The 14,972-nt window shown below is 24.1% G+C and overlaps 1 protein-coding gene across 1 annotated transcript; it reads right to left on the reverse strand.

The window, feature by feature from the left end:
* Nucleotides 1-2,045: 2,045 nt before the first annotated feature.
* On the reverse strand, nt 2,046-11,431 carry LOC145840889 (androgen-induced gene 1 protein-like). The gene is made up of 8 exons (XM_082948236.1): nt 11,353-11,431; nt 7,589-7,645; nt 6,650-6,762; nt 4,658-4,783; nt 4,130-4,231; nt 3,511-3,623; nt 2,995-3,146; nt 2,046-2,315 (listed from the first exon to the last, which is right to left on the reverse strand). Exons 2-8 carry the CDS (start codon nt 7,626-7,628, stop codon nt 2,284-2,286), a joined length of 678 nt encoding a protein of 225 aa, XP_082804362.1. The 5' UTR covers nt 7,629-7,645; nt 11,353-11,431; the 3' UTR covers nt 2,046-2,283.
* Nucleotides 11,432-14,972: the final 3,541 nt, after the last annotated feature.

Here is a 14,972-nt window from a genome sequence, read left to right on the forward strand (position 1 = left end):
TTTTTTAAATAATTTCGTTTTAATTTAAGGTTTTTTCCCGGTTATTCTAAAAAAAATTGTATTTGTGTCTACAAATTTTCTACAAAAACATCCTTGTGTAAAAGTTATGCTTTTTTTTTCTATACAGGCATTTGCAACTTAAACTTGTCAGTATTTGTATTTTAAATTCACACTTAGAGCATATTTTGTATTTTTTTTTCACTAAAACAAAATGAATGATTTTTAACATTATTCATAATCAATTTGAAAACTAAGGTTAAAACTTTTATTCTAAATAAATTTTAAAATAACTTTATTAAATAAAATGTTATTCATATAGCTATGTTAAAAAGTTTACGATCTAAAATGTTTTCTAAAAAAAATAGCATTTTTTTTAATTTTAAGAATATTGTTTTAAGTTTGTATTTTTATTAGCAAATAGAACTTTTTCGTTTAATTATTTCTTTTAAATTTAAACAATCAATTACTAATAGTTCTTAAATAGCAAAAGACTTATTTAAAAAAATATATATAGTATGCAACTTAAACATGTAAAAGTTTTTATTGATTAGATTGCTTAGTTTTAGCTAAAGTAAGTTCTATGTATTCCTTAATTAATACTTTTTTTCTTTTAGTAATTTTTAGTAATATTAATTAATCTATTTTTTGTCCTTGTTTAAATTAAGTAACTGATATTCTTTAAATAAAACAAATAAACTATTTTGTTCGTTATCTTATAAAAATAGAATTAGTAAGACGTTTTAGAACCTAGTTTTGTTATAATTTGAAGCTCAAGTTTAGTTATAAGTATATGTTTAGTTGAACAAATTTACAATAAAATCCGTGTAGTTCACCTATGTCAATTTATGTAAAGATATAATATATTAACAGAAAGAAATTTTATTTTATTTGATAAAACTTACATTACGTAAAGTATATTTTGTTTTACTATATAAAAACTTACACCGCTTTTATAGAGCATAGTTTTCACAAACTAACTGCAAGTCTAGTAACTATCCCTACTGTTATAAATATAAACAATTTTGTCTCTAGACTTGACAAACTAAATGCAAATAGTAAAAAATTTATAGAGCTAGATTAAAGAAAGCTTTAATTACTTGGCTAAAAAGAAAACTTCATTTGGCTTTTAAATTGTTGCCAAATTAAGTTTTGTGTTATTTCAGGAAACTATTATGTATAATTGTTTATTTTGATAATTTATGCTAGTTAAAAAAAAAATTTCAAAAGGTAGCCATCTAAAGGAGGCGATTTAATTTTCAGTGAATGTAGTTTACTTAAAAGCGGCTATTTTAAATCAAGTTTTAATAGTAGTTAGTATATAAATAAACGAACATGAATTTAACTTGGTTAAATACTTAAATTAAAAGCTAGTTTATTATTCTTATTAACAAAAATGGTCCTTACTTAAATATTTAATTCCTACCAAAACTTTGTAATACTAGAAGCACAGTTATTTATTTAAAATTAGTATTTATTTTTGCAGGCTTAATACATTAATTTCTAGCTAAGAAACAAAAATTAAATAAATCCTAAACAATGTTATTTAGCTAGAGCAGCGGTTTTTTACCTTATTTCATGTTTTACCCCTTTTTGGAAAGTTTTCACAAAAAAAGAAAACATTGTTTAATTTTGAGTAAAAAAACTAAATTTTTTGAACTTTTAGCTTATTAAACATTAAAAATCGTAAAGTTTAAGAATTTTTTTTACCTTTAAATAGTTATAGCTTTGCTTAATATAACTTAAAAATAAAAACGACAGTCAGAAAACATTAATTTACTTAACTTGTAATAAAAAGTTTACCCCCTAGAAGAAGAAAATCTACCCCCAGGTTAAGATTCGCTTAGCCAGAGTTTATTTTTTAGGTTACAACAAGTGATACACTAATTGCTTAACGTTAAAAAAATTTGTTTTTATAAAAGTCTTATAATAGTTATTACATACAAAAAAATTAAAAGTAAAAGTTTTAAATTTCCCGTAAGTTAAAGACAAAATACAGTAATTACTTAAAACTGAGTAAAAACACTTTTTTAAGTTAAGTATTCAAAACAATTTATTAAACTGTGAAGGAAAAATTTAAAAACTAAAAAAAGTTATTTCGATAAGCTAATAAATACATGCAATACACAATTTAAGTTTGTGTTAATTCACATTTTATTAGTCTAAAACACACATCGCTTGAAAATCAAATAAACAAAAATTGAGTTCAAAGAACATAGGAATAATTTTGTTTTGATGCAACATAAATAAGTTTAATGTAAACAATTGAAAATTAACAAAATAAAATCATCTTTGTTTCTTCTTCAGTCTTCTGTTGTCTGTAAAAAGTATTTTTAATTAGTTATCAGAAAAATAATATTTTATTATCTCTTAATTATTAAAAGTGCCTCAAAGTATACATAAATACGGTTTTAATATTGATACGAAAAAAAACTAAAAAAACAAATATATATAATAAGAATAATATAACTAATATATTTAGTTTTTAATATGCTAAAATATGTTTAAAAAAAACTAATATTACTCTCACTTATTAAAATGAAAACCAAAAACATTATAAGCCACAATAATCAAATAGTTGCAAATGAAAACTACTTTTAGAAGTTATAAAAACTAAATTCAAAAACATTACTTCAATTTAGTTGTCATATTTTCATAATTTTAATATGAGTAAATACAACGATTATAAATGATATATTTTCTTACATTTAACTTATCACTTATCAGGTGTTTTAAGCCAAATGCATAAAAGTATGAGGCTCATAAGAACACAGTTCTTTTATAACGGCATAAATTTAAAAAGGTTTCTATTTGGCCTTAACACAGTAGTCAAACAACAAGTTTACAAAACTCATGATAATCTTAGTGTAAGAAACCATTATAACAATTAAATTTACAAAAGCTCAAACTATGTTAATTTCTGGACTACAAAATAACCAATAGTCAGTTAAAAATAAAAATTACAACCTTGGTGTGCAACAACACATGAATACTTACCACTAGGTTCGCTGTTGAGCTTTTCGCCGATGACGTAGAAGGAGATGACCAACGTCAGTATGACTACGAGGAACAAAACAAAGGCTGGGACGGTCAGGATGTCCATGAATGGGTAGGGCCATTTGCCAATGTGGTACTTGACGTATGATATCCTGGTGTATATAAATTAAACAAATATAATCTATAAGAGTCGATTGAAAATAATATAAAAACATAAAATTTATAGTTCATAATAAACTAATGTGGTGAGTTTAATTTAAAAATATTTTTTATTTTACAGCTGTGTATTTTTTGAAAAATTACCTTTACGTATTTTGGGCAAAATAAGGTTTTCACAATACTAACGATTTCGAGATGTAAAATTTTAATTAGTTTTCACAGAAGAGACAAATATATTTATCTTTATATACAATTTACAAACATTATTTTTTGGTATTTAAAAAAAACTATATTGTGTTCAAACTAGTGTTCATTTACATATATTTCAAAAAGTTATAATATATAAAAGCAACAAACCAAACAAAATAAGAAATTCCAACGAGAACCGAAAGTTTCAATCCAGTGCTTCTCTGTGGATAGTTGTGATTGCAGAATAAGAATTCAAGCTCCGTGATCAGGATTGTAGTGTGCTGAAAAATATTAAATTTCATGAATTATGAAATCTACTCTTCATGTTTATTAGTCTTAAATGTCGTAGAAAATTCATTGTGTATAATTATTAAGCTATGTTATACGGTTATTATTGCTTTAATCAGTGTAATCTGTTCTTATGTAAATTTTTACATAAGATAGACTACTAAAATTACTTAGGTTTTTACAAAAACAAGGTCAAACATAGCTTAAATAACCACCTAGTCAGCTATACGACAAGTTATGAAAATAATTTATAATGTAAGAACTTTATACAGTACTAATTTTCTATAAATAAAAATTATCATTTAACAAGACTTCTCAGAAACATAGAACAATTTTATTAAAGGTAAAACAGTAAAAATTTCTACAAAACAGTAAAAGGTTTTTAAAAGACTGATCGTAAAAAGATTAATATTTAAATAAATCAGTAAAAAAGCATTAAATGGAAATGTTGAATCCGTAAACCGTCAAAAAATATAACTAAAGTTCGGAGAAAACTAACCAGTAAGTGATTTACAAACCACGGTATCAAGTCTTCAAGAGCTTTTGGCCAGATCATTTCTTTATCGATTCCGTAAATTATCCAGAAAGTACTTGCTACTAGCTGTAATAATTGTAAATTACAACTGTTAATTAGTTCAGATACTTTATAAAGTTTAGAATTTTTTCCAAACATTTTATACTCGAAATTGGTTTTTGTCTGCAGAAGATTAGATAGGTTAAGACAATTATTATTGAGCAATAATTTTAAAAATATCGTGACTTAATAATCTTAAACCAGAATGACAATATTTAAAATAAATTAAGATTATATAAATTATTAAAAAAGCTAATTTTATTAATTTTTTTCTTCGTTTTAAATCGAACAAAATTACATGAATAGTTTTTTACTTTGTAAATTTTTTTCTTAAATCACAACAGTTTAAGCTTTTTTCAGAATACACCTTAGATATCGTGAAAGTTTTTAATTTAACAAAACTTTTTTTCTATCAATAAAGAAAGATAAAAAAATATTTATAAACAAACTCACCAAACAGTAGGGGTGCGCAACAATCGCAAAATATTTATCTTTTATTCTGGATACCGAGTCAGACCTGGTCGCGAATCTGACCATGTCTGAGAACACAGCAAGACTGAAGTAGCATAGTTGAGCAATCTGAAAAGTGTTGGTATAAAGATTAAAATAAATTTAAAAAAAGTTTTAGTTCGGGTCTAATAAGTATGGTTATAAAATACGGCTAGATTGAAGTACCATTATGAAAATGAAATGTATTTAGAATATTAGTAACTAAAAAATGTTGGTACAAAAATATTAAAAAAAAAGTTCAAAGTTCAAAATGTTCACTAACAATAAACAGAAAACTTAAGTACAAAGATGGAACTTATTTCAAGAGGTAATTTAAGAAGTTAAATCATAAAAACGTCTCAATATTAAGCTTAACAAACAGTAGAAGCATCTTAAGGTAGTATGAAAGAGAAAGTAAGTTTAAAAAAAAAACGAGTTAGAAAGTTCTACAAAGCATGTGTTATATCGTTAATAAAAGACAAAGTTGCTGTTGAGAGAGAAAAAGTTTAAATTGAGCCAGGCATAAGAATATGCATTTGTCTTACATGAGTATTAAATAAACTAATATGCTTGTGTTAAACTGCTCTTTGATTTTTTAACAAGTATTATCTTTATAGATAAAATCAGTTTTAATAGAAAGTTTTAAAAGTGTTAGAAACATTTTCCGATTCTGTCAGATTAAAGCCGCACAGTTGGGTGAATTGAAAATATTTTGAACTTAAGTTAAACTAGTAGAAATTCAAATGATAACAGTCAAAAGCCGAAGTTCTTAATAAGATTTTAAATACAAAAATGTGTATTTTCAACTATATTTATCTATCCCTTAAAAGAAAAAAGTTTTAATGCTGGTTGAACAAGAAAACTTCAAAGAAAACGCTCAACTTAAGTTAAAATTTAAAAAATTTGAAATGATGGATACAATGAACTTATAAGTTGATTGAAAGATAAACAAAGGTTAAATTTGTTACAAACGCATAATTGAGTAAGCTACATAAAAAAGAGAAAAAACTAGAATGTTTAACTTGGAGAGAATGTTTGTTTTGAGTTTGAAAAAATCGCTACTGCAGAATATTGTTTGTTTAAAAGAAATGTTTGATTTTAAAAAATTTAAACAAGAATACAACTTTACCGTTTGAATATTTTACTTCATTAAAAAAGATAAACATCCTTTACAAGCGATATTAACTATTATCAACAACCTTATATCTTTTTCATATATTTCTAGCTATCATACAAATTTAGATAGCTAAATTTATTAAACTCAATTGCAAATAACTTGGTATCAGAAAAGTTCTTATAAGTTAAAATAATAATAGTTTATAACCATTTATTATTATCGAAAGTTTAAAATAACCTTTGATAAATAACATTTTGTTTTGCTATAAATACAGAACTTAGTTTTTTGTAGAACTTTTGTTGAAACAAGTCATTAATAACACAACAACTCTCGATTTTATAAAACTTCGATTAATTTACTTGTAACAGTTAAGAAAACTTAAAAATCAGCAATGTTCACTCATAATAACTGAAAAAGTAAAAATAAAGACACAGTTATATTAGTGAAGCTAAGTTATAATAATCATTAGGCCGTATTGTACAAAAATAAGAATATTAAGTAACTAAATAATTTAAAGTTTAATCAAAAATCATCACATCAGATTTGTAACCGATCGAGTTTTAGCATATAGAATTTACATTAAAACTCTAAATGCTCAACGTTTACACATATAAATAAAGTTAAAAATTTACACTAAGTTTTAACGTGTTTAATTATAGAGAACAATAGACTCTAACAAAAAAAAAAACGAATTTGAAAAGAACTATTTTATTTAGCATATTTATTAAAGGGTATTGAAAAGTTTTTTTTTCACAAACAGACGCTAGCAAGTAGTTTATAATTAAGCTTAAAAGTAATAGAAGTGCTTACAAACGTTTAAACCTATATGGGTTACTCACCACATTCAGAAAAGTTAGATACTTGAATGAACCAGAAAAATCATCGTCTCTAGAAATTGGGAATACAAATTCGTAATGACACCTTATAGTGTACGTCAACAAGTATAAGCCAGCTGAAAAATGTGTGTAAGATCGTAAGATGCAGAGTAGCTATTTAATAAATAAATAAACAAGTTTAAGCCGGTTGAAATGTATACTTACATAAGACTTATAAAATTAACAACAAAAATAAAAAGTTGAATAAATACTTATAATTTTCTTAAGATCAAAACATACTTTGAAAGAACCGAAAAGCAAAAAATCTGTATAAAATAACTATTCAAGTATGTTAACATTCGTTTGAAATATTGTTAGAATGTTTAAACGTTAGAACCAGACAAAATTTATAGTTTTTAAAAATGTATTTTCATCTTAGTTTAGTATTTGTTTGTTTTACACCTCTTTTAGATAATGTAACGCAAGAAAAAAATTAGGTTAAATCAAAATCGTTTCATACATTCTTATAGTAAAAAACTTTTATCAACTTACAACAGCTAAAACATTTCAAACGTTACTTGTAATAATAAAAATAAAGTATTAGAGCTTAGCAAAATAAAATGATTGCCTCATATTAAATGATTGCCTCATATACTTGGTTGTTTGAGAAGTTAGATTTAGAAAAATTCAAAATTTTTATTTTGCCTTTGTTATGAAAATGAATAAATTACTTTCGCAATTAACTTTGCCATACATAGCAATCGATTAATTTGTTAAACATTACATAGCTTAAAGTCTAGAACGCGCAAACAGCTTTAAATTTCAGTGTACCATATCAATTTTATTTGAGATAGAGCTGTATATCTTTTCATAAAGTATAAAACTATTAATGATTTTCTTAAAACTAATAAGAAATACTTATTAGAACAATAACTAAATTATATAATGAACAATTTTTCAAACCTGAATGGTAAAGAAATTCCACGATTCTTTGAATAGCCATTGTGTAAACTTAATTAGCTGCAATTAAAAAATACAAGTTTTATTTGTGAAGTTAAAACTCCACAAACATGATAAAAGTTTTACGAATGTTGCAAGGTTTAACTTGATCTGTATTATTTGAATTTATTAGTATTTAATAAGGGCGATAATTTATATCAATTACTATAAATTATAAAACTAATAAAAACATTTTGTTTTTAGTATTTTTTAACACAGGTAAACTACTAAGGCAGCTTTGAACATATATAAAAACTTTAAATGTTGTTAATGATAGACAGATTAAAAAAATTGTTTACTCTAACAAACCGATAAATAAAAATAACTAAGACTGTTTATCGAACTGAAATCATTTAATATCAAAAGTTTGCTTTATATTCAGTAACTGCAATTTGTTATTACTTAAAAAGAATTCATTTACAGCTTAAGAAGTACGCTAAATATTGCCTTTTCTATGGACAAAAACAACAACACACAGTTACAGAACACAATAGTGATTAATGAAAAATGGTTTGTAAATTATAATAAATTGCTGTAAACAAACTTTGCCAAACTAAATTTCTTCAAAATTAAACACTACCAATATTTTCACAAAAAAAACTTTATTTTTATAATAACTCTAAACAATTACATCATGTTTAAGATAAAAACATTTTAAAAAATTTGCACAGACTTATTTTGTTTATCAAAAAAAAAGTATGAACACTGCTATGAGAAAAAAATCATTGTAAGAGAAGTTAGATTTTTATAACAAAAGTTTAAACAATAAGCAAATTTATTTAAATAAACTTTATACTAACTAAACTTGTTTTTGAAAAAAAAAGTGTTACAATAAAGTTTATAAAAAAAGTAAAAGGAAAAACAAATGCTTAAACAAAGCAACTTTAAATAACTTTCTACAAACTAAATATACTTATCATAAAATTAAACATATTTTCATATTTTAAGGTATTAAAGCTAGTAGACCAAAACGACTAAGCTACAATGTTGAAATTTTAATAAAATAACTATTGCTAATAGAAACTTTCTAAATTTTGCATCATTAAAAGAAATAAATCATCTACAAAAAAGTTTGAACTAAAGAGCCAAATATCAAGTATAATGTAAACTAGCTTAAGCCAAATGAAAATTTCGAAACTTAAACTTACAAAAGTTAATTTTTACTAAAGATATATTCAACCATAAAAATTACTCTTAAGTTGTATTTTAAAAAACAAAATGCAAAACAAACTCAAGTCAAAGTGCTAAACACAAACTTAGGTGAAAAAAAAACAAGTTTTACAATGGTGAAATTATGATAAACTAATTGCTGTTATCAAAGTTTGTGTACACAAAATTAACATCACTAAACATGATGTTATAACACAAATATAAACTAAATATAATGCGCTAAAAATAAACTGTAGTACAAAACCGGCTTAAGCGGAATGAAATTTTACACAAATGAATTTTTACAATGCTGAAACTGTTTGTTTTACTACGCTCTATTGAGCAAACAATACAAAGTTCATGAAACTTTTGCGCTTATAAAATAGTTATGTAATTTTGTAACTGATGGGGTAAGGTTTTTAACTTATGAATAATAACTTTAAGGGCTTAATAGAAAGTATTTTCAGATTTATATGCTAGACTGCAGAATAAATAAATTAAAATGTAAAAGTTAAATGCTTTCGTTTCTCAAAGCTCTGCTTATTTACCTTTTAAAAATGAAAATTAAAGAAGATTGGCAACTTAAAGTACTCTAGCTGTTCAGACTTTCATTTTAAAACTTTTTGAATTTCGAACTTGAACAAACTTAGAGTAAAACATACTTAGAGCCAACAAAGTTTAGCTAAAAATTTGAAGAAAAAAACATATAACTTTTAGTCACTTTTTTCAGCTAATATAAGTTAAAATCGCTTCATTTTTAATGAAAATTTCAAGTTTTATCTGCTACCTTCTAAAACAGACATTTTAGTAAACACTAAAAAACTATTTCAGTTATACAATTAAGTGAGATAAAAGCAATATACTATTTCAAATCGCTCGAAGCTACAATTAAAGCATACAAAAACCAAATATAGCTAATTCATTCAATTCTGTCACTTTTAAAAGGATAAAAAACTGAAAATTATGAAATATTTAGTTTACTAACAAAAAGTATTAAAAAACTTACATAATAAAAACTTCTCAGTAGCTTTTCACATAGAATAGTTTAAAACAAATTGTGAAACAACTTTACAACAATTAAAATAAGAAAAAGTTTTGATTTCAATGACTTTTACAAGTGTCGAAAAAAGCACTTAAACTCTATTACGTAATAATCCATTGAAAGTGATTAAGTTTGACATTAAAATTTTCAGTAAAAGCCTTACTTTTTAATAAAACTTTTTGCTATAAACATGATAAGCTACTTAAAGATTTTTTAAAGGTATTTTAAAGTGCAATTCAATTTATTCTTAAATGCTTTTAGTTTTAAAACTCAAAATGTACTTTTGGTAGCTCCATTTAAAATTACTTTAGTTAATTCTTTACACTTTAAATTTAATGAAATAATTTGTTAGTTTTAAAAAAGTAAGCTATATAACTATTTAGATATTATATTATAACTATTAAAAAAATTTCGTGTACAAGACGTTAATAGGTGGTGTGCGACTGATTAACCTAAAGGTTCTTTCGAACATTAGGTCCTTATACCAATCATATTGAGCGTCTTTTTTGTCTTTTAATAAACTATAACTATAAAAAATAACTTTTGTATATACTAAATACTTCTAATACTTTTTCTTTAGAAATACTACATTTTGGCATACATTATTTAAAGGTGGCAGATTTCTCAAGTAAAGGTTACAATTTATCAAAATAAAGTTCTGGTGACTTAAAATGCTTATACTAAATGTAACACAGCTGTTTAAGTTTTAAATCAAAGTAAAATAATTACCGAGTAGCATCTCTTTTAATTACAACAAGTAAAAGAGTATGTTTGTGAAGTTTTACCACTAAAAATCAAGTTTAGTTGCTTTCCAAAAATTGTTTCTGATTAAAATAAACGACTCACGCCAGAGACTTTTAATTGTCAGGCCGTAGTTTGCCAACCCCAGCTCTTGTTCATTTACACTGAACGCGAATGCAATTTTTTTATTTACACATATAAGTTTTATAACATAAAACTTTTCAATGTTAGAATGGCACCTACTTTTTAAAATAATTCCGATCAATTCAGGGGTTGGTAAAATAAGGGTCTCAAAGCCAAAACCTGCGTGCCGCGAGGTACTTTTTCTCCAATAAAAATGTTTTAAAAGAAAAATTAGAAGACATTTTGAGCTTAAAACTAACAAAAAGGTTCTTCAATTAATATTTACTTACTAGTGTTATATCATTGCTTATTTTATCACAACAGTAGTTTAAAACAGCATTTTATATTTAATACTGAAACTTTCTCAAAATAACTGCAATTTTTTTTCTATAGAGTGCGGGCCGCGAGCAACTTTTTTAAAGCAATCGGCCACTTATAAAAGGTTATCGACCTCTAGCTAAATTGGTCAAGCGGAATTAAATTTTTATCAAAAAGGGTTTAAAAAGATTAAACTTTATCTAAAAAAAATACAAAGCGAGTTATTGGACTCGGTTAGAAAATAATCTAACAGTTATAATAACTTATAAAATGTGAAATAGGCAATAAATAAGTTTTTGCACTTGAAATAAAACACCATACAAAAATAAGTATAAAATAAAATAAATTTACTTACCTAAATTTTATCTTGCTAGTTTATGTTTCAGCGTTTTAACATTTAAAGTAGTTTATGTTTGATTGATATTTGATTAAACTCTAAATATTATATTAATATTTATATTGGTTATATTAACAAACAAAGAATGATTTATATTTTATTTTAACGTTTTTTTAACTACAAAAAATAGTTAGCTTTAACAAACATAAGTTTTTATAAACTACTATTAATCTTTATCTATTTGCTAAAGTTACCTAATTAAAGTAGAGATTTCAAATAAAAAAGAAATTCATATATTATGTAGTAAACTATTGTAACAAAAAAAGCAATTAATTTAATCTAGAAACTATATAAGCTTATAAAACTTAATCCAAAAACATTTTACTCAAAGTATAGTAAAACTGAACTGTATATAAACTTAATTACAATATAGATATAAACACTTTAGTTTTATATTTTGATAAATATTTATTGTTTATACAAAAACAAACTACTTTTATAGACTTAAAAGTAATCTTCATTAAACAAAAAACATGATATAGATACTTTAAAGTTTACAACTGTATACTGAAATAACAAAAGAAAATGTTATAAACTTATTTCACAAAAGTTTACAACTGTAATTTGTTGATAAAGCTTTCTTTATTCAATAATGAGCTATCTAATTCAAAGACTTGAAAACGAGCTACATAAAACGCATAAAAAACTAATACGCAATTTTAAAAGTTTGTTTATTTAAAGTCAAACTTTTGTTTAAGACTTTTTTAAACTACTAAAAAACAAAACAAAATATCGATAGTGTTCGAATTTTAAAACTTTATACTGAAATAATAAAATAAAATACCATAAACGCATTTCACAAAGTTTACAACTTTGTATACTGAGGGCAAACTTACTTTCACCGGAAATACGTTTCTCTTTTTCAAAGTGAGATAATTCTATCAATAATTCATATCACGTTTTTCATTGTTTAACTTTGCAAAATTTCAGAATAAAACACAATTCATCGACATTTACTGTGCACAATATTTTGGCTTTTATTAATATATCTTAAAAATATAGTTAGTATTTTGTTTAATTCAAGCTTTTTTTTTATAATTTTTTACAAATTATATGAAACTTCATATAAATGAAATATTTCGAGACTAATACCTTTATTAAAACATACGTTTATTTATCTGGTGAAAACAAAATTACCAACAAAGCTTAGTTTTAACAACAATGGTTTAACTAAATTTTATCAAAATAAAAACATTTAATTAAACTCATTAATGGTGAATTCGAACAATAATAATATCGGTGTTCGTATTTGTTTTTTTTTAACTATTACCTAAGACTTTTAATAAAAGCATTTACACTTATTATTCAGAAATAGTTTACTAAAACATGATTAACTACTATTGACATACTAGCTTTATAGATATACTTTATAAGAAATATGTTATCAAAAAAAATTTAAACAGCATTTAGTACTTACTTATTTTTAGTTTATGAGTACTAATAGTTATGTTTATGAGTTAACTATTCTATAATATTTTTCTGATTTTTCAGAAGTTCAGATTTTTTCTGACCGAAACTGCTTATAGACCCCATACTTAATTAGGAAGCTTATTATTGAAATAACATATTTACTCAGTAAATTGAACAATATTATCTAGTTGACACAAATAACTTCATAATTTATGAGTACTGAAGAACATTTAAATATAATGAGCAGATTAACTGTACAACCTATCATGTTTTGTGATTCACAATATGCTGTTTAACTGCAGTAATGTCATAATGATTGAAAAAATAAATTATGAGTTCTAATAAATGACTGTTTTTACGTAAATTAAGCACTTCCATAAGTCGTAAATAGAAAAGTATTAGAAATCTTGTTATAATAATAACATTTTTTTTTTGCTAAGGCCTAAGTTATGTCAATCAAAAGTGAGTTAAAGATTCAGTCTTAAATATGTAATTTATAATACAAAATATATTAATTCGATAAATATTTTACCAAAAACAAGTTAATGCTTTACAAGATAAATTTATGAAATTAAGTTTGAAAAAATCAAGTTTTTAAAAGTAACCGAGCTAGAAGTATTCTTATTTAGTACCACAGTAGTTAAAATTAAAAGAGTATACTTCGATTTTTTTGTTTTTCATAACAAATAGCTATATCGAAAAACTTAAGTCAAAACGATCATTAACAGCGATTTTGCCCTAGACTTTTCCCCTGATAAGAAGTGTACAACACAATAACCAAGAAATTTTCGTGCACCTAGGACCAAATATTTTAAGAGTTTTTCATCGTTTATTAAGCAATATATAAACTTGGACAAAACTACTATTTAAAACAAAAAGTAATTGCATTTTATTATTAAAGTACATAAATGTTCTTGATTCTTACAAGTTGTAAGAAAAATACTCTACATTTTGTCTTGGTTTTATATAATAAGACATTTTATTATCTGAATTTTATAAAGTTGATAAGCAACGAGCTATAAATTCTGATAATTTAATAGTTAATAAAATACAATATTTACTTGTATAGTATAGTTTGTAACAACCTTTAACAAAACCTTTTACAACCCTAACATCTATATAATTTAAAGGTTGCTTTAAGTATACTATAGTACCTATGATTCGAAAAAGTATATTAAAAACTGTTATATTATAAAATATTTATACATTTTTTACACCGATACAATACTTTCTGCGTATAAACTTGTCTATTACCAACATTCGCAGACAAATTACAAATTCATTTTGTTTTAAGCGTATATTTAAATTTTTGTAAAAAAACAGAAACGATTTTTAATACCTTAAACATGACAATTTTTAAAAACCAGAATGCTGGAAACCGTTTGTTTTTTATCCCAGCAAAGTTAACTAATTACTAGTATTTTTATTGAATGTTAGTGAACATTTTATAAATTTTTAATTACTGTTTTACACTGGTACGTAAACAAATTTCACATCTAAAAACTGACCATAGCATTTAACAGTTTGAATAAATATCAAACTATATATGGATTTCTATGTTCCAGAAGTTATATCATACTTTACTATGAAGCTATAAATCGTACATTTTTTGAATTAAGCTGACCAAAACATATTTTAAACAACTAAAAGATAAAACACTTTTTATAATACAACTTCAAAATTTTTGATATTCTCTTAAATACATTTGTAAACTACTTGTTTAAATATTTAAGCTTGAAGGTAAAAAAGTCACAATAAAAAATCAGTTATTATTTCATTTTTTTAAACGCTTTTCAAACAAAAACCAACTATTGTCAGGGTTGCCACTCTTTGAGCCAAAAAATCTTCCCTGAGTGACCAAAAATTTCCCTGAGTTTCCCTGAGTATTTTTCAAATCTTAAAAAAAATTTTTTCTCTTCTTACACAAATTATTAATACCTCATTCTCGTTTTTCTTCTTTAATAATAAAAGGAAGGTTGTATGTGTATGCTTCTGCATTTAAATTTATGAAAATAACTGTTTTCAAAAACTCAATCTTAAAAGGTTTAAACCAATTAAAAATTAAAAACTAAATTTTTGCACAACTTTGTGTAAACTTGTTAGTTAAGGGCATAGGGGGTAAACACCCTTTTTTGGTTTTTGACCTTATTTTATATAGTTTTTACTAA

Source organism: Thalia democratica, chromosome 7, assembly GCF_965202585.1.
Source record: "Thalia democratica chromosome 7, ktThaDemo2.hap1.1, whole genome shotgun sequence".
Lineage (NCBI taxonomy): Eukaryota > Metazoa > Chordata > Thaliacea > Salpida > Salpidae > Thalia > Thalia democratica.